Source organism: Neomonachus schauinslandi, chromosome 9 (genome assembly GCF_002201575.2).
Source record: "Neomonachus schauinslandi chromosome 9, ASM220157v2, whole genome shotgun sequence".
Classification (NCBI taxonomy): Eukaryota; Metazoa; Chordata; class Mammalia; order Carnivora; family Phocidae; genus Neomonachus; species Neomonachus schauinslandi.
This window is the reverse complement of record NC_058411.1, coordinates 36,661,846-36,687,009: the sequence shown is the minus strand read 5'-3', so window position 1 is coordinate 36,687,009 and position 25,164 is coordinate 36,661,846. Positions and strand designations below refer to the sequence as shown.

Genomic DNA, 25,164 nt, shown 5'->3' with positions numbered 1-25,164 from the left:
AGGAAGTGACGCCAGTAAAAAAATTTCACATTAAAAGAACCACAGGAGATAGTTCACAATCGTGAGAGTACAGGAATAAAATAGTTGTGGTTGATGCAGATTTATGAAGGAGTATGAGCATTTACTAAGAGAAAAAAATGCTCTCTTCATGTCATGCTGTATCAGGAGAAGGCAGTATAATTCAAGTGACTCATGATAGTTTTCTTAAAAAGAAATGAAATGCTTTAATTCTCAATGTTTCTTAAGTTCTAAACCACAGTGTGCTAAATATGAGTTTTACTATTATTTGCATTTCCCTGCATTTATAACCAAGAGTAAGAGAGTTTTTAATGTTTTGACAGACATGGGTAAAGTCACAGAATAATCACAAATTTTTCCACTGAGTTTTAAGATCGTATTGCATGGTTTCAGCTTGCATGGTCTTTTTTTTTTTTTTTAAGATTTTATTTATTTGCGAGAGAGAGGATGAGAGACAGAGAGCATGAGAGGGAGGAGGGTCAGAGGGAGAAGCAGACTCCCTGCTGAGCAGGGAGCCCGATGTGGGACTCTATCCCGGGACTCCAGGATCATGACCTGAGCCGAAGGCAGTTGCTTAACCAACTGAGCCACCCAGGCGCCCTGCATGGTCTTTTTTATCTTCCCACACACAAGGATACGTGAAGAGTCCATGTTACACATATACTACATCAACATTCTCATCAGTTATGAGGATTTTTCTCAAGACAGGTGCAGGAATGGCTAACAGGAGAAAAACAATGGTGATAAATTGAAGAAGATATACACTGTGCCATGGGTGAGGGAATATACAAAATATAGGTTAAAGAATGAGATTTTACATGCCACAGAAATTTCCCAATGTTTGAAATTATCTGTTTTTCTAAGAGAACCTCACCAAAAGTCTGATTATCTACACAACAGAACTCAGTCAAGGACTACAAGCCTCTCAAACTTTACTGGTGATGCTTCCATGATCATCAGTTGTGCATCTGGTTTTAGATACAAAGATCTACTAATTAGCATAATTGTCCAGAACCTATCTTCCACCAGAAAAGAATATGTGGCACCTGCCAGATACCTTGACTAAGTTTCTGAAGGTTCAAGTCTATCTTTGTCATTGCTTTTCTTCCAGTTTCAATGAGTTTGCATATCGGCCGGAGGCTAATCCAAGTGAGGTAGGGCCTAAAGCTTATACAGTCTTAGGGACCCTCTTTAAAGAAAATAATATAAAATTATAAAACAAAATTAGGTACAGAGCTTTGGAAGACATCCACTCAAGGGAGGGCCCCTGAGTTAAGATTCATTGTCTTCAAGGGAAATCTGCCCCCGAATTTATCAACCTAGAAAATTTACAACATGGAAAACATAGTTGAATAGCAAAAAAAAAAAAAAAAATAGTGGATTCAACAGCAATACCATGTCACAGCCAGAAATTACAGAGTCATGGCCCATCTTATGATAACACTAACTTAAGGAACTAGAATTCTAGAAACTAAAAAAGGAAAAGAAATAGGGGCGCCTGGGTGGCTCAGTTGGTTAAAGCAACTGCCTTCGGCTCAGGTCATGATCCTGGAGTCCCGGGATCGAGTCCCACATCGGGCTCCCTGCTCAGCGAGGAGCCTGCTTCTCCCTCTGACCTTCCCCCCTCTCATGTACTCTCTCTCATTCTCGCTCTCTCAAATAAATAAATAAATAAATCTTTAAAAAAAAAAAAAAAAAAAAGGAAAAGAAATAGATAAAGCTTACCGAAGACTGCGTAATCCGCATCCTGCATTTTCAATTACAGTATTTCTATCTTTTATTAAAAAAGAAAATTTTCATTGTCATTATAACAGTAAAATAAGCAAGAGAATCTCAGAATAAAATGACAGATTCTAACCCCATAATCTCAGAGCCAGACTCACAGAAGAAGCCTCCGAGCCTACCTGTAACACAGCATTGAAAAACCATAATTTCTGCCAAAGCCTGAACTCCAGCTCATGACAGTTTCATGAAAATCTCTTAAAGGCATTACACTGAAACTAGAATTACTCAGTTAAAGGCACCCTCCTTGCCCTCCAAAAAATAAGACACTACTTTAATACTGTTAATATTTTTTACAGACAGGTGAACTTTTTAAATCAACCAGTTTTTTTTTTAATTGACTGTTATTTTTAATTTAAAGACTTATTAGTAGAAAGAAAACATTTAAAAACAGGGAAAAAAGTTGAGATATGGTTAAGTTAACTAAATGTTTATGGTCTTAATAGGAAAGAAAAGAAAAACCATTTTACTCCTGTTAGTAAATGTCAGAGCTCTATGGTTCAATAAACTAAAACACAATATCCACAACTGACCAACAGAAAAACATTAAAAACAAGAAAGCATCTACAATATAACAAGCAATTAAGATTTTTAAAATTTTGAAAAATTAACTCTAATAGGATTTAAAAATAAGTTACAACTTAAATTTAAAAAACTGTCTTGGAGGGGCGCCTGGGTGGCTCAGTTGGTTAAGCGACTGCCTTCGGCTCGGGTCATGGTCCTGGAATCCCGGGATCGAGTCCCACATCGGGCTCCCTGCTCAGCAGGGGTCTGCTTCTCCCTCTGCCCTCTTCCCTCTCGTGCTCTCTGTCTCTCATTCTCTCTCTCTCAAATAAATAAATAAAATCTTTAAAAAAAAAAAAAAAAAAAAAACTGTCTTGGAAATTGATGTAATAATATCACTTAATAAAACATAAAACACAAGTCCAATTCAGTGAAAATTCCAAAGAGAAGATGAAAAGAGCAACTTTTCAAATAAACTCTAAAAATTCTATAATATATTCTTCACTAAATTAGCCCTCTCAATGGTAAAATTACCTGTCCTAATAGAGGCACTTTAAGAAAAAAAAAACCCCAGATTATTATAATCTGAATACTTCCTTAAAAATTTGTCTTTTATTTCTTACATTGTTTCACTCGTATTTTTCATTTTAAGTTTATTAAACCAAATATATGTGACAGAGTGCTTATCTGAGGTGGTAAAATGCAGCCATTAACGAATAAAAAATATTTCAAAATGAAATATATATAAAAAATATAAAAGATGTCTGAAATGTATTATCCATCCTCCCAATGAAAGTATTTCCATCTGATGTTGTTCAAAACATACTGATGAAGTCAATGCTTCCACAAAGTCTACGAGAATGGCACATTTGTTTATTTGCTCAGCTATTTACACGTAAATGTTGAGTGTCTTTATCAAGGTTTCCAGCAGCCTGACTCTGGATGGCTGAAGCGCAATCCAGTCTTTGAACGGTTAATGGAATTTGAAGGAAACCAAGATTTAGAAATGGTAATCATCAGGCTTTAGAAACTATATACCTATATAATAATTTTGCACATTTTTTATGTGTACCCTCCAGGAATATATAATGGGAATAAAAAAAAATTTTCAGAACTTCAAATTGCTCTATTAGAATGCCAAGCTCTCCTTAGAGTAATTATAAATGACTTCTTCAGCTGCACTGTTATCTTTATTGGAAAGGAAAACAAAATTAGATGCTCAGAAGCTATCTATCCCTGCTATAATACTGAGTGGTCACGATACAACAGAAGTCTACCCACCACTTGCAAACTGCATAATTCATGGGCAAGACATATAATTGCTTTGACCTTCAGTTTCCTCATCCGTAAAATGATGATAATGTTCATATACCTCAGAGAGTGAGGGTTTTAAAAAGATAATGCACATGAAGTCACAAATTATAATGTGCTATACAATGGCTGAATTCATGACTGGAATGCTTCTTATGGGTGGGGTTAGAAGAAAACCCCTCCAGCCCCAACCCCACTACTCTCTAGCTCCTCTACAATTCTAGAACAGGGGTTGGGCCATGCTTGTTAATGGGCAGGGTCACTGCGTCTTAAAGGGACACATACATCATTTTGTGTGTCTTCTTTATGAGCCCATGAGGTTGAAGCACAAACCCAGGGCCTACTCCTGAATATTCTGGCCACTTTTCTTGCCACACAACTAACTGGTGGTAAAATTTGGTCTTGGGAGTAAGGGAGAAATTTTCCTGAGGCCTGGCCTAGGCTAAATCCAGCTTGCCTGAGCATTGGGCAGTATACCTTTCGTGTATTTTCTGCCCTGGCAAATTTCTAAGGACAGGTGGCCTTGGTTAATAGCAGGATTTACTTATCTTGGATCCCTTGTTCTGCCAACAAAATCTCACAAACAAGCCTCATTATGATACCTACCAGCAAGGATGGCTATAAATGTTGACAGAGTTCCAAGGGAGAAAGGAACCTTACAAACAAAAAAATATATATAACCTATTCATGAGTTCTGCCAATCTATCTTAATCTGCTAATGGTCAACAATGCTCTTGGACTAAAACACCATATTTAGTCACTGCAAAAAGGATAATATTATCTATAGGCTGTAATCCACAGCCTAGCAAATTCTTCATCACAGAAACCACACAGATTGACTTAATGCAGTTGGTAAATGTGGTCTCTCGCTCAGAACCAGCCACAAGAATAAAATTATCACAAAAGTTAATGGAAGAATGGGCTCAAATCTATATAGTCAAAGGATCAAACAGTAAAAAGCCTGAGAGGGGGGGAGTAAGGAAGAAAATTTACAAACAAATAACACAGCTTTCAAAATCTGAAAGAGGTAATTTTAGAATAAATCAAAGCATTACTTTATACATTGAATCGTAACCAAAATGTTTCACAACCCATTAATTTATATGAGCTTAAAATGATTTAGATAGAGTCATAAATGGTAGATCCATGGCATGTAATTAATGGAAATCAGGGAGAGCCCTGGACATCTCTAACCTTTGGAGTGTGACGTCACTGAGGCACCTCTGCTCTCCAACACCTTCCCCCAGTGCCACCGTGTGAGGAAGAGCCCTCAGCCAGATGGAACCAAACTGACTGACATCCATCATATGTAATGTGCTCTCACTGGCTGAGAGGACCCTGAGTTAATAAAACTACTTGTGAAATACATCCAGTAAAGTGTCTCTTAATTGCTTCATTGTCTCATTTGATGGCTTGGATAAAGGATTATTAATGAGCCTCCCAGAGGAAAAAAAAAATGTATTTGAAAGGATCTATATACTCCAATCCTCCCTACCTATATTATTGCTCTTCTCACACTTCTAAAAAATAAGCAACCAAACAAAAGCAAACAAACAAAAAAAAAGGGGGGGGGCTTTTAAAAATCTCTCAGGTCAACCAAAGGTAAAATGCTAAAGTGGTTTCTACTTAACCTATGATAGCATGTCTTGATGTCTTTAATGTCATGGCTTCCTGGGGGTCATGAGATAAGATCAGATGCTTTTAAATACCCTCCCCCCAAAACCTACAATCTCTTTTAAATATGCAATACATTTTGTGTCCTTCAATAAATAGCAAAACAGTCCAAAGGCTTGGAAACGCAATTATTACAAAATAAAATGGACTACATTTGAAATTCCTACCAATCCTGAAGTGTCATTAGAATGTTTTTCTGCAATTTTAGCCAAAACAAAAATGAGATGGTACCTAGCGTACATCACATTTTTAAAAATAGAAATGTAGGGGCACCTGGGTGGCTCAGTTCATTAAGCATCCTACACTTGATTTCAGCTCAGGTCATGATTTCAGGGTCCTGGGATGTAGCCCCAAGTCGGGTTCTGTGCTCAGGGTGGAGTCTGCTTGTCCCTCCCCTTCTGCTCCTCCCCCTGCTCCTCTCTCTCTCTCAAATACATTTTTTTTTTTAAAGTACATACTATTATGTACTATTACGAAGTACAAGGATGTAGGAAAAAAACACTCCCTTGTGGCTGCTGAGAGCAGAAACAGGTACTCTGGACAAAAAGGGCAAAGAAGGAACAAGGAAATGGAAGAACTAAATTATTAACCTCTTGCTATTGTAAAATCACAAATTAATATTTTTTTCATTTTCCCAAACAACTCATATTTGAGTATTTTAAATGTAGAACATTAATTTTTGTTGGTCACTACTTTAATCCATCTAATGTAAGTTATATAAAAAGATGATTGATTTTTTCAGCATATAAAATGTCATACTGTTTCCTCAGACTGATGCTCACTGATTTGTAGTTTCTTACTCTGTTATGTTTGCCTAAAACTTCTCATTATTAAAATCAGTAATATTCTTTGAATTATTTGTAAGGCTATCCTCAGTACCAAATTAGTTCTCTCCAACTAGAATTGTGGTGATTCCAAACTTTATAATAACTCTTAGCTTTAACAATGTATTCCTATATTTGTATATAATTTTTTCTTTCCTTCTTTTCTTGTTTCCTTGTGCAAGATATTCAAAGGTTTTTATAGACTTATACAGGAAATAGAAAAAAGCCATATGTAAAAAAAAATCAGAATCAGAATGCAGATACTGTTCTGCGAACTATTTTTTTTGTTTGGTTGGTTGATTTTTTTACTTAAAAAATATGTTGTTAGCAAAAAAAAAAAAAAAAAATGTTGTTAGCTTCTTTCAGTGTCTTATCCTTCCAACATATGATTTCGAAAGTTAGGCTTTGCCATAATATTTTTTAGCAAACCTACTACTGGACATTTTGACTATTTCTAAGACTTTATTCTTCTAAAGAATGCTGCAGTAAACATAAAATGGGTAGAGTTTAATTTTAAAAGGAGACAAGGAGGCTTAAAAGGGGAGTGCATTAGAATAAATTATGCCTATAAGAAAACCTGGTAAGGTTCAAATATCATCTGCTCATGTATCAGATGCTAGTCTTCACTGTTCTGTGAAGGCATTGAACTGGTTGCAATTTTTAGATCAGCAAAACACATTGGGTGTTTTGTGCAATCAACTAATAACTGTTTACGTTAATAATATTATCATTTCAGGGGCACCTGGGTAGCTCAGTCAGCTGAGCAGCTGATTCTTGGTTTCAGTTCAGGTCATGGTCTCAAGGTCCTGGGATCAAGCTCCACAGGGGGCTTCCCGCTCAGCAGGGAGTCTGCTTGTGGATCCTCTCCCTCCCTCTGCCCCTCCCTCCCACTCGTGCTCCTGCATGAGCACACTCTTTCTCTTTCAAATAAATAAATAAATCTTTTTAAAAATGCTTTAAAAAAAAGAATATTATCATTTTGAAAATGCCATCTCTAACAATAGTGAAGAAGAACTGGGGAAGGTTTGCATACTTCTTCCCACAGTGAAAAAGCATAACATTATCCAAAGCTTTCCACTCTCTCACCCACCTTAAACACCATACCACTTGGGATGAAATACAATAAACAAAATCATGTTATACAGTTATACAGGAGACCTAGGTTAGGGTTTATTGCAACACAAGCCAATCCAATTCAACAAATACAAACACAAAACACTGAGCTGTGTCCCTAGTGCATACAAAAGTGAACAAGATGAAATACCTTCCTTAAAGACATTTATAATCTAACACTGGTGGTGGGAGGAAAAAAGCAGCTCTTTTAGGGGAGAGAATATGCTACTATAACATGGAAGCATTTTTTTTAATGAACCTTTTGTAGGACACATTGCACATGCCAACGAAAAGAGACTGGAAGTAGAGGCAGATACACGGAATCAAGAAGAGATGGGAGCAGGACTTTACAATATATCCAGATATGAAGAGGAATATGTCTCAAAAATGACAAAAGCAATAGCAATGAAAACCCCATGGGATAAGGAAAGCTAGTTCAAGGCCAGATGATCATGCCAAATAATGAACCACAAGGGAGTCAGAGGAGGAAAATCTTGTTGAGAGCATCATAAATACCTTCAGGTGGAAGACGGCATCTGAAACAGGCATGGCATGATGGTGGGATGTCCACAGTCCAAAAAGAACTACATCAAAAACTAATGATGATTAACATAACATAATAAAATTTTAAAAAAAAAGAAGAAGAAATGGGTATGGGAGCATCTACAGTCCCTGGAACTCTCTATAGAGCCTGTTCTATAAGTATCATCTACTATAAAACTAACATTTTCCTAACCTAAGCCTGCTGAGACATAAGAGAACAGAGAAGTTCAATACAGACCTTAACCTCCCAGAACTTAGAACACACACCTTAGCGTCAGTGCTGGCCTGGGAGCTAATATTCGTCCAACGGAAGAAAAAGGCACAAAGACATCAATGCTACCAAAGGCAGTTTCTTAATAAAGGGCCACAGTTTTCCATCACTCTTGCTTACCAATTTCAGACCTGGGAGTGAAGATTGAATGTGAAAGTAACTTTAGAGAGAAAAACGAAGATTGTGGGGACCAGATAAGTGAAGGAAGATATCTGAACCAACTATTTCTCAAACATGCCTAAACATCAGAATCATCTGAGCCTTTGGTTAAAAGTACTGATACCTGCCCCCACCTCCCACCCTGGGTGATTCTGATTGAACAGGTGATTCCCAGAGGTAAGGTCTGGGAATCCAAGTGGTGCAAAACCTCTCCAAGTGATTCCTACATGTAGTCAGGTTTAGACTCACTGGTAGAATATGAAATCCCTGGCTTCCATGAAGATGTAGAATATATATTTATTTATTTTCAACATAGATATATAGAAAAAAAGACAAATAAATCACTGTATTTCCCTGGGCAAGTCCCTAAACATAACTCTACCTCAGTTTTAGGCTCTGGAAAACAAAGGATTGGGAGTAGAAAATAATTTAGTTCCCTTATAGTTCCAAAATAACATGATTTTGGAGCTTAGTTAAGTGAGAGCTTTGAAGAAAAATTAACTCAAGGAAAAAACTTCCCATCTGGCCTTACTGAAATATTGTGAAAAAGTTTTCCGATCTAAATTGGTTCCTTTATAGAATTTCCTTTTCTTTTATATGATCTTTTTTCATAATACTCTCTTTAAACTCACAGACATGGCATATTTTAGAAAGAATTGTTATAAATACTGTAAATGCCAGATTCTGTTTTACAGTGGCCAAACAAAATAACAATGGTACAATGTACCAACATTACAAAGTACATGTGATTTACACAGGATGTAAGAACTTCACTTTGACGTTCTTTAAATGTTCGTGAATTACGTCCTACTTGGTTGGGGGCTGTTTACTCTCTTCAAGACCGTTTTAGCAGCTCAAGAAGTACTGATAGCATCAGTGGTTCTCTGATAGAGGATGCTCCTTTCATCACTCAGCACCTAGAATAGTTCATGGCTCATCATAGATAGTCAAAAAATACTTATTGAATGAATTAACAGATTTACAGATATGCAAAAATCTTTTTCTTTGCACAAGTTCCCCCCAAGGGCTCTTCAACTATATTTTTCCACTGATAATTTAGTCTCCTTAATATTCTAATACAATTTTTACTCTACAGTTTTTAGATGTGAGTAAATTAGATTCTGGTACCGATGGGGGGAGGGGTGGAGAAAGGGGGACAACAGTCTCCACACCAACAAGCAATTCTTGGGACACCAGCTGGTTGTATCACCAGCTAGACCCCAAGACCTGACCTTTACTGCCCACCTGCTTGTACTCACCGACCTTTCTCCCACATTTTTCCTTAAGCTCTTCTTTCCAGCTTAGCTCTTAACTCCAGCAAATGGAAAGCGAAACCGCCCCTCCAAGCGAAAGCGGCTGCGCTGACAAGACCTCCAGGGGACCCAGCACAGGGACCAGTTTGAGCTTAACCGCTAACTCGCGCCTGCGCGGATGGACCACGGAGCGACCTCGGAATGACCGACAACTACCTTTACCTCGTTATACTACTACAGTCTCCGCCCTTGGAGGAGCACAAGCCTCATTTACATAACATACAGTGTGGGTATAGGCATGTTTTTCGTGACCTTATGCCCACCTCTGCATTCGATGATAAGGCTTCCCTATCTAAATATTCATCCTAACCCTAAATAAAAGGAATCCGTTCACCCTCGCTCTGGGGACTCACGGCTTTGGAAGCCATTCTCCTTCATGTCTTTATTTGCTGCAAATAAAGTTTTGTTTGTGCGACTGATATTCAACCTGGTGCAGTTTCTGACTCACCAAGCAACGAACTCACATCGGTTCAGGCACAGCTGTCGTACAATTCAACTGAATTCTGACACAATCTCTCCGGAGATAGCATAATTCCACAAGTCAAGGGTTCTGTCTGACAAGACCACGCCCCGCCCCCTACTCCAGACACTAGCTGAAAGCACAAGTTGTTACCTGTACTTCTGACCTACCAACTACAAATTGGAGGTTTCCACAATCTTCTTGGGTTTGATTAATTTGCTAGGGCAGCACACAGAGCTCAGAGAAATATTTTACTTACCAGATCCCTGGTTTATTATAAAAGGATACAACTCAGGCATAGCTAGATCAAAGAGATGCGCAGGCAAGCTATGGGGGAAGGCACAGAGTTCCATGCTGTCCCCACGTGGTCCACTCTCCCAGTACCTCCACATGCTCACCAACCCAGAAGCTCTCTGAACCCTGTCCTTTGGTGTTTTTATGGAGGCTTCACTACATCGTCATGACTGATTAATTCTTAATTCAACCTCCAGCCCGGTCCCTTCCCTAGAGGTAGGGAGGTTGAGGGGCTTGAGTATTGAATGTTTCAACCCTCCAGTTACCTGGATGGTTCCCCTGGCAATAGTCTCCATACTAAGGTTACTTAAGCACTTTCCAAAAGTCACCATTAACATAATAAAAGGCACCTTTATCGTTCTTATCACAGGAAATTCTAAGGGCTTTAAGGACCTGTGCCAGGAACTGTGTCAAAGACCAAATATATATTCCTTATTATAAATAAATCCCAATATCACAGAGAATCGAAGCACAGGAGTTTCCGCTTATCTGGGGAGGATCCATTCCAAGACCCCCCACCGTGGGTGTCTGAAATCGCAGATAGTACCTAACACCGTAGAAACTGGTTTTCTTTTCCTATACATGCATACCTATGATATAGTTTAGTTTATTAATTATGCACAGGAAGAGATTAACAATAATAATAATAAAATAGAACAATTATGACAATATACTGTAATAAAAGCTGTGTTAGTGTGGTCTCTCTCTTTCTCTAAGCATCTTATTGTCTTGTACTCACCTTTCTTGTGAAGATGTGACATGAGAAAATAGCATAGCATTTCATAGGAAATGAGAGGAAGTGAGGTGAATGATATAGGCATCAGAAGGAGGAGCATCTGCCCCTGGAAGTTTAAACTGTGCGTAATAAACTACTGGAAGCATGAAACCAGAGGAAACAAAACCGCAGGAAGCAAAAACCACAAGGAAGCAAAACCGAGGTCAAGTGGGGGATTACTGTAAGTTTAACCACATTCAGCATTTACTTGAACTTCAGAAAAGATTCCTGAGCTGTTCTATTACCTACCTGCAAGTGCTGCTTTTCTGCATCACGTCAGCTCGATGATACCCAGAGAGTTTGCAAAAACCGTCATTACTATAAACTACAGGCCAATCCACAATCTGGGCATTTCCCAGTAAGAAACTTGATTCTAAAGAAGAAAGAAGGAAAAGGAAGTTTTTTTATCTTCATTTAACAATGTACTTCTTTCAAGTAAACAAAAAGACAAATTTATAGACAAATACAATTATGGTTTGTTAGTACAAATAATAAAGCCTATTCTTGAGATTGACATAATCAGTTCAGCATGATTATCTAATGAGATCAGCAGTAAGTACCAGATTTGCATACAAACAAAAACCCCATTAAAAAAAAAAAGCCAGTTTATAATACCTCTTTGCATTCAAATATAATCTAATCTATGAAAAACAAGTATGGTTAATATTAAGTAAATGTTAATGACTATAATAATAACACCTAAACACAGATTAATTTAAGAATAGGGCCAGAGTCACTTCTCCACTAATTGAGAAAACTAAACTTGATAATATTGAGGCAATTTGTATGACTGCTCCAAAAATTCTATTATTATAATTTTGACATGATGGGACAAATTGTCCATTAGATTGATCTTGAGAAGTCTAATTTAAAATAACACTGAAGAGGGGTGCCTGGGTGGCTCAGTTGGTTAAGCTTCGGACTCTTGGTTTTAGCTCAGCTCATGATCTCCTGGGTCATGAGATCAAGCCCCACAGAGGGCTCTATGCTCAGTGGGGAGTATACTTGAGATTCTCTCCCTCTGCCCCTCCCCCCACTTGCTCGCTCACTCTCTCTCACTCTCTCTCTCAAATAAATAAATAAATCTTTAAAAGAAATTTAAAATAACATTGAAGATTCCTTTTTAAAAATAAAATTATTCAAATATATTATTTTCAACCACATTCTACACAGAATTTGGAAACTATCATTATTGTAAATAAAAGAAATACCTTTGGTCTGTTTTGCACAGAGAAGTGATTTTGCTTCAGGTATAAAATAAAATAAGATAAAAACAGAGAGGGAGGGGTGCCTGGGTGGCTCAGTCATTAAGCATCTGCCTTCAGCTCAGGTCATGATCCCAGGGTCCTGGGATCCAGCCCTGCATCAGGCTCCCTGCTTGCTGGGAAGCCTGCTTCTCCCTCTCCCACTCCCCCTGCTTGTGTTCCCTCTCTCTCTGTCAAATAAATAAATAAAATCTTTAAAAAAAAAAAAAAGAAGAAGAAGAAGGAGGCAAACCATAAGAGAATCTTAAATACAGAGAACAAACTGAGGATTGCTGGAGGGGAGGTAGGTGAGGGGATGGGCAAATGGGTGATGGGCATTAAAGAGGGCACTTGCTGGGATGAGCACTGGGGGTTATATGTAAGTAATAAATCACTAAATTCTACTCCTGAAACCAATACTACACTATATGTTAACCAACTTGAATTTAAATTAAAAAAAAATTAATACAAAAAATATCTTTTGATATCAACCTTGATTAAAAATCCAATATTTAAAAAGAGTAAATTTGGGCGCCTGGGTGGCTCAGTTGGTTAAGCGACTGCCTTTGGCTCAGGTCATGATCCCGGAGTCCCGGGATGGAGTCCCACATCAGGCTCCCTGCTCGGCGGGGAGTCTGCTTCTCCCTCTAACCCTACCCCCTCTTGCGCTCTCTCTCTCACTCTCTCTCTCTCTAATAAATAAATTTTAAAAATCTTTAAAAAAAAAGAGTAAATTTTAAGGGACTACTATACTTCAAAAATTCAAAATATCTACCAAAAAAATCTCCTTTGAACTCATATTCAAAATAGTGTCCTAAAAGAGAAATTAACTTATGAGTTTAAGACTTTAAGTTTAAATCCTGACTCAAAGTTGGTCTTCATAAAAATAGCAATGCAATTCAACATTTACTAAGTAGCTGCTAAGTAAAAGGCACTACTCTGGGTCAAACAATGGGATAGAATAAAGATCAATAAAACATACCCTTTACTCTCAAAAAAACTTCCATGTTAAGAAAAATAAATATGTAACAACCAATTACAATTATCAGAATAGATGCTAAATCTAGAAGTATTGGACAAAATATGGCAAAAATCTGTTTCAAAGTACTAAAAACAACCAAAAATAGACAGAAACTGAAAAAAAGACAAACCCTTGAAATAAAAGAGATACATTAAATAAGATATTCATTTAATTGTCCATTCCCAGAGAGCAAATTTCCAGGTTATACAGTTCATTGGTGATAGAGCTCAAGCAGAAAAAGTTTTATGGGACTAAATAGTCAAAAGTCACAATTTGGGGCTGCCAGAGCAGCTTGAAGTTGAGGGGAAGATCCTTTAACATACGGAGCCATAAACCTGTATATAAATCTACCTCAAATCCTTCTCTGTGATCTAAACTATGCATGCACAAAATGAGTCTACAAGAAACCTGTCTACTCCAGCAATGACTACAAGGCAAGAGGTAAGCAGAAATTTCACCAGCTCTCAAGGCTAGAAGACAAATTTTTGAGTTCAAGTCCTATCAAGTTAGAGAAGCTTGGTAGATACCTCAAGTTCTCCATTCAAGCCACAGAAGGTCATGCTTTAGGAATAAGAAACAAGTCCCAGGATAATGGGTTATAACCTGGGACTAAGATTAAAAATGTGGAAAATACACTCTCTCTCTCTCTCTCTCTCTCTCTCTCTCTCTCACACACACACACACACACACACACACACTCCCACAAAGCTAAAATCGTGATCAAGGAAACCCACCCATAACTTAACTACCTGCTCTCTATAATGTATGAACACAGTGTCTGGTATGCACTTAAAAACTATTAGGCATGCAAAGAAACAGAAAACTTTTATGATAATCCAGGGAAAAAATAAGCCATAGAAAGAGAGGTCAATATGGGAACATAGAAATAAATAATACAACCTCTGGAATAAAAAAATTCATCGGATAGGTTTAACAGTACATTGAACACTAAGAAAGAACAATTTAAAAACATATCAATGCAAATGATTCCAAGCTGAAGCAAAAAGAGAAAGAGATTAAAGATGTTCCATAGGACAATATCAAGCAGTCTAAGACCTATGTAGTTGAGGCTGGAAAAAAATAGACAGAATAGGGCATAAATGTTATATGAATAAAGGATAACTAAAATTTTTCAAATTGCATGAAAAATAACAACCTAGAGATCTTAGTTAAGTAAACCCAAGCAAGATAAATGCAAGCAAAGCCACAGTACAAAGATGGGTAAGGGTAAAGCTGAACATAGAAAATAAGGGGAAAAAGGTCTTTTAAGCATCCAAAGAAAAAAGATTATTTAAGTATGTTTCAGGGGAGATGGGAGAGATAATAATTACAGCATACAAATCATGAAAAACAAAGACGACCAAAAAACAACGAAATGACACCTTTAAAATACTGAGAGGAAAATATTTATCAACCTAGATTTTCACGTAGCGCGAAGGTATCCTTCAAAATTGAAGGCAAAATAAAGACACATTCAGAAACAAAACAGGAAGAATTCATTGCCAGCAGAATCACAGTAAAACAAATGTGGTAGGTGTTTTAGCTGAAAGGAAAAAAATCAAAATAATAATAATGATGACCCTCACAAAAAAAGTCAAGCAGGTAAAAATAAACAGCTGGTGGGACAAACAGAAGCAAACCACCGGGGGTGCCTAGGTGGCTCGGTAGGTTGAACGTCCAACTCTTGATTTTGGCTTAGGTCATCATCTCGAGGTCATGATCTCAAGGTCATGCGATAAGAGCCCTGCTTTGGGCTCCACACTCAGTGCAGAGTCTGCTTGAGATTCTCTCTCTCCCTCTCCATTCGCCCCTACCTCCACGCTCTCTCGCACTCTCTCTCTCTCTGTAAAATAAATAAATAAATCTTAAAAGAAAAAAAAGTAAACCATGGGATGGTAGCCCTAAATCCAACCATATCAAGCATTACATGAAATGTAAATGGGATAAATAGACTAATTAAAAGACAGAAATTTTCAAACTGGATTTTAAAACAAAGAAACTGATAGTCTACTATTTCTAAGAAAGCCATTTAAAGTATAAAGACATAGACAAGTTGAAAGTGAAAGTGTGGGGAAAATACACTACATAAACACTAAGCATGAGAAAGTAAATGTGGCTACATTAATGCAAAATAAAGTAGTCTTAAAGACAAGGATAATAGAGCTAAAAAGAGGCAATTAATGATAACAAAAAGGTCAATTCATTAGGAAAACATAACTCTCTCAATACCTATTAAAGGCTCAGACAGCTCCAGGCTCAGTGAAATCTTTCAAATATTTAAATAAGACATAATATAAATATTATACAAACTCTCAAAAAATATATGAGGAAACATTTCTGAACTTGTTTTATGAGGTTAGCACTATCATAATACCAAAAGCTGACAATGTCTGTTAAAAAAAGATTACTGACCAATAGATCTTATGAATATAGTTGCAAAAATCCAGAAGACCATATTGACAAATAGAAATAGCAATATATATATATATACTATACATATAACCAAGTAGGGTTTATCTTATCACTGTAAGGCTGATTTGTCATTATGTGATCAATCAATGTAATCCATCATATCAACAGAATAAAAGAAAAAAACTATCATTATATCTCAATAGATGTAGAAAAAACCATTTGACACACTTATTCATGATTAAAATCTTTGAGCAAACCTGAAAAGAAGGGAACTTCCTCAAACTGATAGAGGACACCTACTAAAATATCTATAGCTAACATTATTCTTAAAAGTAGAATATTGAGTAACTTCCCCCTAAGATCAGGAAAAAGTCAAGGATGTGTATTCTCAACCCTTATACTCAACATTTTATTAGTGGCCCAACTAATGAAATAAGGCCAAAAAAAGGAAAAAGAAAAAAACAGAAAGGATGTAAATATTGGAAAGGAAGATATAATTGTTTTCTACTTGCAGATGGCACGATTGTTTACAGAGAAAAGCCTAAGGAATATTCAAAGGAACATCTAAAATTAAGTGAATTTAGCAAGGTTGCAGGATATAAAGTTAATATAAAAGTCAGTTTTGTTTCTATATACTAGCATTAAACAATTGAAAAATGAAAAATAATTTCACTTAGAATGATATAAAAAAATATAAAATACTTAGGAATAAATTTATCAAAAGATGTGCAGGACCTCTGGAGTGAAAACTAAAAAAACTCAGGTAAATTAAAAAACACCTAGACAAAAAGAGAGCTGTGTCATGTTCATGAATTGAAACTGGATATTTTTAAGACATCAGTTCTCTGCAAATTGATCTATAGATTCAATACAATCCCAGTGAAAATACCAATAGGCTTTTCTGAAGTAATTGACAAAGTAATCATAAAATGTTTATGAAAGTACAAATTACCTAAAATAATCCAAAATAAAATCTGAAAAAGAAGAACCAAGTTGGGGAAACATACAACCAGATTAAAAAGTTCAGAGATAGACCCTCACATAAATGGTCAATTGATTTTTTGCATAGATACCAAGGCAGTTTAATGGGTAAAGAAAAGTCTTTTCAATGAACTGTGCTAAAACAACTATATATCCACATGAGCAAAAATTGAACCATGACTGCTACCTCACACCACACACACACACACACACACACACACACACACATTTAAAATGGGTGATCGACCTAAATAGAAAAGTGAAAACTAAAAAGAAAACGTAGGAGAAAATCTTTGCCACTTTAAGGAAGACAAGAATTTCTTAGATAAGACTCATATAGCAATCACCATAAAAGAAGGTGTTGATAAATTAGACATCATCAAAATAAAATCAGCTGCCCATTCAAGGACATTGTCAAAAAAAGTGAAAAGGAAATCCATAGAATGAGAAAAAATACTTACAATACAGATATTTGAGAAAGAACTCCTATCCAGAATATACCCAAAAATCCTACAAAAAGACGAATGACCCAATAAACAAAATGGGCAAATGACTCAAACAGACATTTCCCAAAAGAAGATACACAATGGCCAATAACCACAAGAATAAGATGTTCACCATCATCAGACATCAGGGAAATACAAATTAAAAGCACAATGATATATCACTCCTCAACCATTAGGGTGGTTATAAAGGTTAATGATATAAAATTTGATGAGAATGTGAAATAAATGAAACTCTTTATAAAAATATTAATGAGAATATAAAATGGAATAATCATTTTGAAAAAACAGTTTCTTGTAGAGTTAAATATTTAACTATGACCCAGATATTTCATTCTTAGGCATTTACTCAGTGAAATGAAAACATATGTTAACAATAAGACTTGTAGAAAATGTTCACATCATATTTATTCATAGCAGCCAAAAATTGAAAACAAAGCAAATGTTCATCAACAAGAGAATGGATTAAAAATTGTGACATATTCATACAAGAAAAGCTACTCAGCTCTAAAATGGTACAAACTACTCATACATGCAACAACATGGATGAATCTGATAAACATTATAATGATTGAAAGAAGCCAGAAGCTATAATTTCGTTCATATGAAGTTTAAATACAGGCAAAGTTAATCTATGGTGATAGGGATCAGAACAATTATTACTAAAGGGAATGGGTAGGCAACTGACAGGAAAAAGGAAAAAGAAACTTTCTGGGGAAGGTCATTGTTCTCTATCTTTATAGAGGTATAAGTCACACAAGTGCATATATTCCTCTAAGAGCAATTGAACTGTACACTTAAGATCTGTGTATTTTACCACATATTAATTACTTACCTCAAATTTAAAAGAAAACTCAAGGAAGACAAAAGACCAGAGATTCAGAAGTTTTAGGAAAGCTGTGGCATTTGAAATGAACCTTAGCTACGAGAATGGTAATACTACCTTTTCTTGGTACATAGGGTGGTTAAAGTAGAGATTAAAACGAACTTCCCACAAAAAAATGCTTCATAAAGTATAAATTCCTCTATAAATATATGACATTTTCATTTATGTATAGCATCAAGTATAAATGGTTATAATGTGATCATCAAAAGCTAACTTTTCTCCTCTTAGCCCAGGCTGGGTCCTACTCAGTTTATTCCTGCTAATCCATATGCTCTCCACTTCATGACTAGGCAGCTATGGCAGTCCATTCAGCTACATGGTCTCCCTGCCTCAGCTGATCTTGTTTGTCACACTAATGTTCACTTGTCCCCCCGAATCCCTGCCTCCATCCTACCACTCCTCATCCAGATCAAGACTCCCAAGTGCTTACATTATCAGATTCTCTCCCAGACTTAGAAAGCATAGAGAGCTTCACTCTCCCTACCTATACAAAGTCCATACTATTACAGTTAAGTCAGTTTTCTCATTATGTGTCCAAAATATACTCACCCATGATGCCTACTGTCCACTTGAAATGCTTTTCCCCCATTGCTTTACCTATCAAACCTTTCAGAACCAGCTCACTCTACCTTCCCTATGAGACATTCAGTGAGTACCACTCAGCCTACATCCCCCTCTGGCTACCACCATATCTGTCTCCAACACTTCACTGGACAAACTTTCCATAAAAGTTGTCTATTCTCATCGGTTCCATCTTCTCAGCTCCCATTCACTCGACTCACTCCTATCTGGTTCTTTCCTTACCACTCCAGGACAACCAAGATCACCAGTAACCTCTCCATGTCACCAAACCCAAAGGATGCTTTTTATTCATCTCACTTGACAATTCAGAAGCACTGGTAACCACTCCCTCCTTAAAATTTCTTGACCCTTAACTTTCATAAAATGACCTTCCCCTGGTTCTCTGAACAGTCCTCCATTTCCTTTGCAGGCTCAACATTCTTTATCCAGTGAGTATATATTGGAGTTTCTCCACATCAGTTCCTCTTATAACTTCACCTGTCTCCAAAGATTCAGTAACTCATAACTTTATATCTCCAAACCAGACCTCTTTTATAAACTCTAGATCTTGATATCCACATTGACCTAGATATCCTCTTTGATATTTTTTTTTAAGATTTCATTTATTTATTTGACAGAGAGAGACACAGTGAGAGAGGGAACACAAGCAGGAGGAGTGGGAGAGGGAGAAACAGGCTTCCCACCGAGCAGTGAGCCCGATGCGGTGCGGGGCTCAATCCCAGAAGCCTGGGATCATGACCTGAGCCAAAGGCAGACGCTTAATGACTGAGGCACCCAGGTGCCCCTAGATATCCTCTTAGATATCTTAAAGGGACCTCAGTATCTTAGAGAATGGGATTACCATCCATACAGTTATGTAAGCCAGAAATCTGGGAGCCATCTTTCAGTATCCTTCTCATTATCCTTATATCAATCCATCACCAAATCCTATTAATTTTATCTCCTCAAACTTTCAAATTTCTCCATTTATCTGGATCTTCACTGTCATCTCCCAAATCCAAGCTTCCATCGCCTCTCCCCTAGATCACTCCAACAGCTATCTAATTGATTTACACCAATTCTCTCCGGGATTTCTTCAATGGATTGACCACACTGAAGCCAGAGAGGTCTTTCCAAATTTCCAACTGAATCACGTTCTCTCCCTGCTTTAATACCTGTCAATAATTTATAATGGCTCTCAGAATGCTCAAATCCTTTCCTTGGCCTATAATGACTTCAAAGTCTGTCAAATCGGCCACAGTCAAATTTTTCTTGTATTTTCGTAAGCTTCAAGCTCTCTCCCAACATAGACCCTTTTAACTTGCCATTCTCTCTGCCTAAACACCATTCTTTTCCTCACTTATCTGATTGACACTTGCAGTTATTTAGATCTTAACTCAACTCTCATGACCTCTGTAAATCTTTCCCTGACCTTCTGACCAGGTCATACCTAATAATTTTAGACATGATGCACCTCTTCCTCACAGCCCTTAACACAGTTATAATTTTATACCTATTTGTGTTATGATATGATGAATGCACATCTGCCTCTTGGGCTGTAAGCTCTGTAGGACAGAGCCTGTACGCACTTTGGTCCAATTTGATCCTCCTGTACTTAACACAGTGTCTGGCACATAGTAGATGCTTGCTTGTTGGTTGACTATATCAATATACAAATGAATTAATGTATTCATGCAGGGATCTCTATATAATTGGTATCATGAAATTTAGTATGCAATGCCTCTCTAAATACTTCATATATATGTTACTTTTAACTTCTTAGATAATATAGTCCTTAGGATTATGAATTTTATGCCTACTGTGCCTAGAAGAGTTGTAATATAGTAATTATTTATTGGTTGAAATAATTGCTTCTATCCCAGGAAATGGAAAACAAATGTTCTAAAAAAGAACTAATATAAACATGTAAGGTCCTACTGAGGGATGCTTTCTCTCCTCCAGAAACTAAGCAAACCAGTGTTTTCAAACTTGTTTTAAGTTGAAGTTCATAGTAAGAAATTAATTTTATATAGTATCTTAAAATGTGTTTGCAGATACACACATGTACCTACACAAACACACAACTAAAAAAAATTCTCAAACAACACTTACTACATGAGATATCCTCCCTTTTTATTCTATTTCAATTTTTTGGTGTGCTAGTTAAGACCCATTAAATCAATTTTATACCCCAAAGTAAAGGTTATATCTCACAACATCCCCAAGGTCTTGCAGACCTCCCTCTGTCATAAACAGACTTGTTTTCAAGACATTTGTTAGGATTTGGATCAGGAGCTCTAATTGCTCCTAGTTAATTCTGCTATTAAAAATATTAAACTGCTCCCACCATACCATTTTTAATAACTCTACAGTGAGAAAATTAAGACTCCAGCTCAGTAGGGCCTAACTATGATTATTCATTTGTTGTTGATATATTATTTCACTTATACTCTAATAACTCTATGTAATAACAAAATTAAAGCAACCTTTAGCGAAACCCAAACTCTGTGCTAGGCATTGGGACAGGTTTCATATCTATTATCTCTAATCTGGAAAACAACTCCATTCTGCAATGAGTCAGAGACTCACCAAGCCCAGATTCCCCAGGACCAGCAACTAGAACGCAGGTTCCCTAAATTCTAATTCTTGACTGAGATATTTGCAAATTCAAACACTTTCTGGGTGAAATTGTGTCTTTTTTTCCCTATAATGGAAACGTAGGAAGTCAAAGAGTGAAGAAGTCTTAAAGCGACTCACTACAGGCAGGATAAATTCTCTTATAAGCTTGGGGTCAGAGTTGTTCAGTGGGAAAAAAAAAAACACAGAAGTTGGAATCAATCCCATTTTTCAAAATATATACTTGGTTTTAGCCAATAATCATAGAATATGGACTATTCAGGTATTTGCCAGCTACATACTAGAGTATTTGCTCACAGGTTCAATCAGACCTAGCAACTCAGAAGAGAGTTTTTTTAAACCAACTTAAAGATTAAATAGTCCAGGAAATATGGTGTCTATTCATCTTTATGCTTCAAGTTTGATTTTATTCATTTAGACCATCAGAGAGTGAAGTAACTACATGTTCACTAGGCATTACCTCAAGGTCCTAACAATTGCACGTTAGCAATATGTGCTCTGGGTTTATGGAGGAAAACCTGAGAACTGCTTTTATTATTTCTGAATGTTCTATAAAATTGTAATTGAGAAAATTAGCCACAGTGCCAGGGACTTCATATAACAAGTCATCAACTGGTAAATATTCATAACAATCAAGTTACTACAAAGAACCCTGTCCCCAAACTTTCTGCCAGCACTTGGATCCCCTCTCAATACTCCCAAGGGAGCTACTCTGAAAAACCTAGGGAGTTTTAATTAGGTTATTGGTTTCCTCACACACAAACTAGAGACACCAACACCTACCACTCTGGGTAATTTATGGAGATGAAATAGAGTAAGGCAAGCAAAATCATTATGAATCAACTATTAGAGCAAAAAGTCTTTATAGCACTAGGTGTTATATGCAACTGATAAATTTTTGAATACTACATCTGAAATTAATGATGTACTATAAATTGACTAATTGAATTTAAATTTTTAAAAAGTCTTAATAAACTAATAACTTATTATTTATTATGTACAAGATTCTTGTACAACTATGTCATATATGCAGAGAGAGCTTTCTATGTGTGAGTTCTGTATATGTATGTACAAGCAAAGAACTAGAAAAAAAACACGAATATTTAAATGTTGACCCTGCAAACCAAAACCTACAAAATTGTATTTGTCACTGAAAGCTAAACTACAAAATAAAATATTAAGAGGAATGGGGCGGCACAAAAGAAGGGGAAACAGATTTCCTTTTCATGTCAAAGGCTAGATTAGATGAAAACTGATAAATATTAAATAGACTGTCCAGGATTTTCCTTTGGATATTTGTCTGTTTGTTAACTGAAACACAATTTGTGTATTTGAAATATTCATACAACTGTTCCATTTCCCTATAGTCATGAAAATTACTGTTTCAGTGAATGTGGAATCTAGTATTATTAAGAAACATTAAGAACAGGATAGCAAATTAATTAAAATTGTTTCCTGGAACATTTTAATTTCCTTTGGCTTTAAAACATGGTGGGGTATTAAGGAGGGCACGTATTGCATGGAGCACTGGGTGTTTTATGCAAAAAATGAATCATGGAACACTACATCAAAAACTAATGCTGTACTGTATGGTGACTAACATAACATAATTTAAAAATAAATAATAAAATAAAACATGGTGGGGAAAAGCAGTCTGGCTACTGAGAGATAACTTCTCTTCAAAGGAGGTGAGTTACAAATCTTGAAAGTGAGATCAGTTCAGAAGTTCTGGAAACACAAAGCTATTAAGGAAATTGCCCAGAATTCTTGGTGACCACCACCATCCTCAGTGTTCTGAACTGAATATTTGTGTCCTCCCAAAATTCATATGTTGAAACCCTACCTCTCATGTGAAGGCATTGGGAGGATGTGGTTAGGATTCGATGAGGTCATGAGGGTGAAGTCCTTCTTGAATGGGATTAGTGTCCTTTTAAGAGTCACAAGAGAGTTTGATTCCTCTGCTCTGTTCTCCACATGTGAGGACACAACAGAAGCCAGCTGTCCACAATCAGGAAGAGGGTTCTCACCAGAACCCAACCATCCTGGCACCTTGATCTTGGACTTCCAAGATTGGGAGAAATAAATTCCTGCTGCTTAGAAGCCACTTGATTTATGCTATTTTGTTGGAGTAGCCCAAATAGATTAAGACATTCCTCAACCAATCTTGACAGGGAAACCAGTTCTGATATGTCCTCACAGCTCTTAGCATACCAAGAGCCATGAATTCTGGAAAATTCAACTTTCTTGGAATCCAGACTATTTCAGTCCTTGAAGATGTTTGCAAGCATTTCCTTCCAAATGGTTCAAATACACAGTATGTTCCTGCATGAGGGGCCTAAGAATCAAGTCATTATCCCTACTCGGTGTTAGCAGTCCAGTACAATATTTTGGAAGCCGAATTCTACACGAGTAGATTCTCTCTTTTTTTTTTTTTTTAAATTTTGTTTATTTATTTGAGAGAGAGAGAGAGAAACCAGGGGGAGGAACAGAGGGAGAGGGACAAGCAGACTCTGCACATAGCGTGGAGCCTGATGGGGGACTCGATCTCAGGACCCTGAGACCATGACCTGAGCTGAAATCAAGACTCTGATGCTTAACCAACTGAGTCACCCAGGTGCCCCATACATGAGCAGATTCTTGACTGAATTTCTGCAAAGGGGCTAAGTCTTGAAACATCTCCTATTCTTTCAAGACCATCCAGTATTTTCTCAGAGATGGATATGAAATAAATCAAGCACTCTTCCCTCATGGGTTAGAAGGTCAAAAAAATAAATCACAAGATCCTGATTCAAAATGACCCAGTAGGAATCATTATGTGTTTCTCCCAATTTTGACTGCACATTTCATTGGGATGGAGATTGAGGAGCATTGGAAAGGGCCCCAGGAGTTACTCGTTCCAGGCCTCACCCCTCAAAGATTCTGTTTTAATAGGTCTGGGGTAAGATCCAGGCATCAGTTTTGTTTTTAAACCTTCTGAGGTGGTTACAATGTGCAGCCGGAGTGGAAAAGCACTAATCTACTGCAATAATCCCCAAATACTGGTGGCTGCAATAGAATCCTGTCATGAGTGTCAAAAATGTCAAAAATACAGATTGCTAAATTCTAATGCAGACACATTGAATAGAATCCCTCAAGATGGAGCATAAAAATACAGCCTCTGAAGGAAAGTCCCATGCTCAGCCAGGTTTGGGGAACTGACCTAGTACTTCGCTACTCAAAGTGTGGACCAGTACCACCTGGACGTTTGCTAGCAATGCAGACTCTGGGACAAGCCACAGACCTGATGAATCGGAACCTGCATGTTAACAAGATCATCAGGTGATCCTCAAGCCCACAAATGCCCTCATCTTACGCATTCTTTCCTTCTTTTCATGGACGAGAAAGCAGGCCCAGAAAATTAAAAGACTCGGGTACACAGGAAAAGAGTGTCCGGTGGGAGACAAACACACAGCCAGGCCTCACTAAGACTTCCTGTCCTATCACAGTGTATTTCTGAATTGCTGTCTAAGCTTTTGTTTCGCTTTGTCTGAATATAAAGGAAGCACTTCCTCTTTAAAGTGCCATTTCTTCAGATAACAGGAAAATATCCATATTCTATGCCTTTGCATATTAATCCCATTCTTAAAGGAGATCATATACAAACTATGAGGTCAATAGTCTTGACTGATAAAAATTTCTCAAAGAAGAGAAGTTATATTTGGTCAATGACAATATAAAAGCATGGGAGATGTTCCTTCCCTTTCTACAGCAATTACAGGAAAAAGTGTTTTCCTCTGAGCTGCTCCAACACTACCTGTATCTGGCATGATTAGACAGTTTAAAAAAATTTTTTTGTTTTATTTTGTTTTTATGAAAACTATATCCTTCTGTGGGTCCAG

General features: G+C 36.9%; 1 protein-coding gene across 1 annotated transcript in view; it reads right to left on the bottom strand.

The window, feature by feature from the left end:
- Positions 1 to 25,164, bottom strand: part of KCNH5 (potassium voltage-gated channel subfamily H member 5) — a 292,174-nt gene that overhangs the window by 251,047 nt on the left and 15,963 nt on the right. Inside the window, exon 2 of the mRNA XM_021701465.1 lies at positions 11,291 to 11,414. Within this exon, the coding sequence (XP_021557140.1) occupies positions 11,291 to 11,414 (124 nt within the window). The remainder of the gene's footprint in view (positions 1 to 11,290; positions 11,415 to 25,164) is intronic.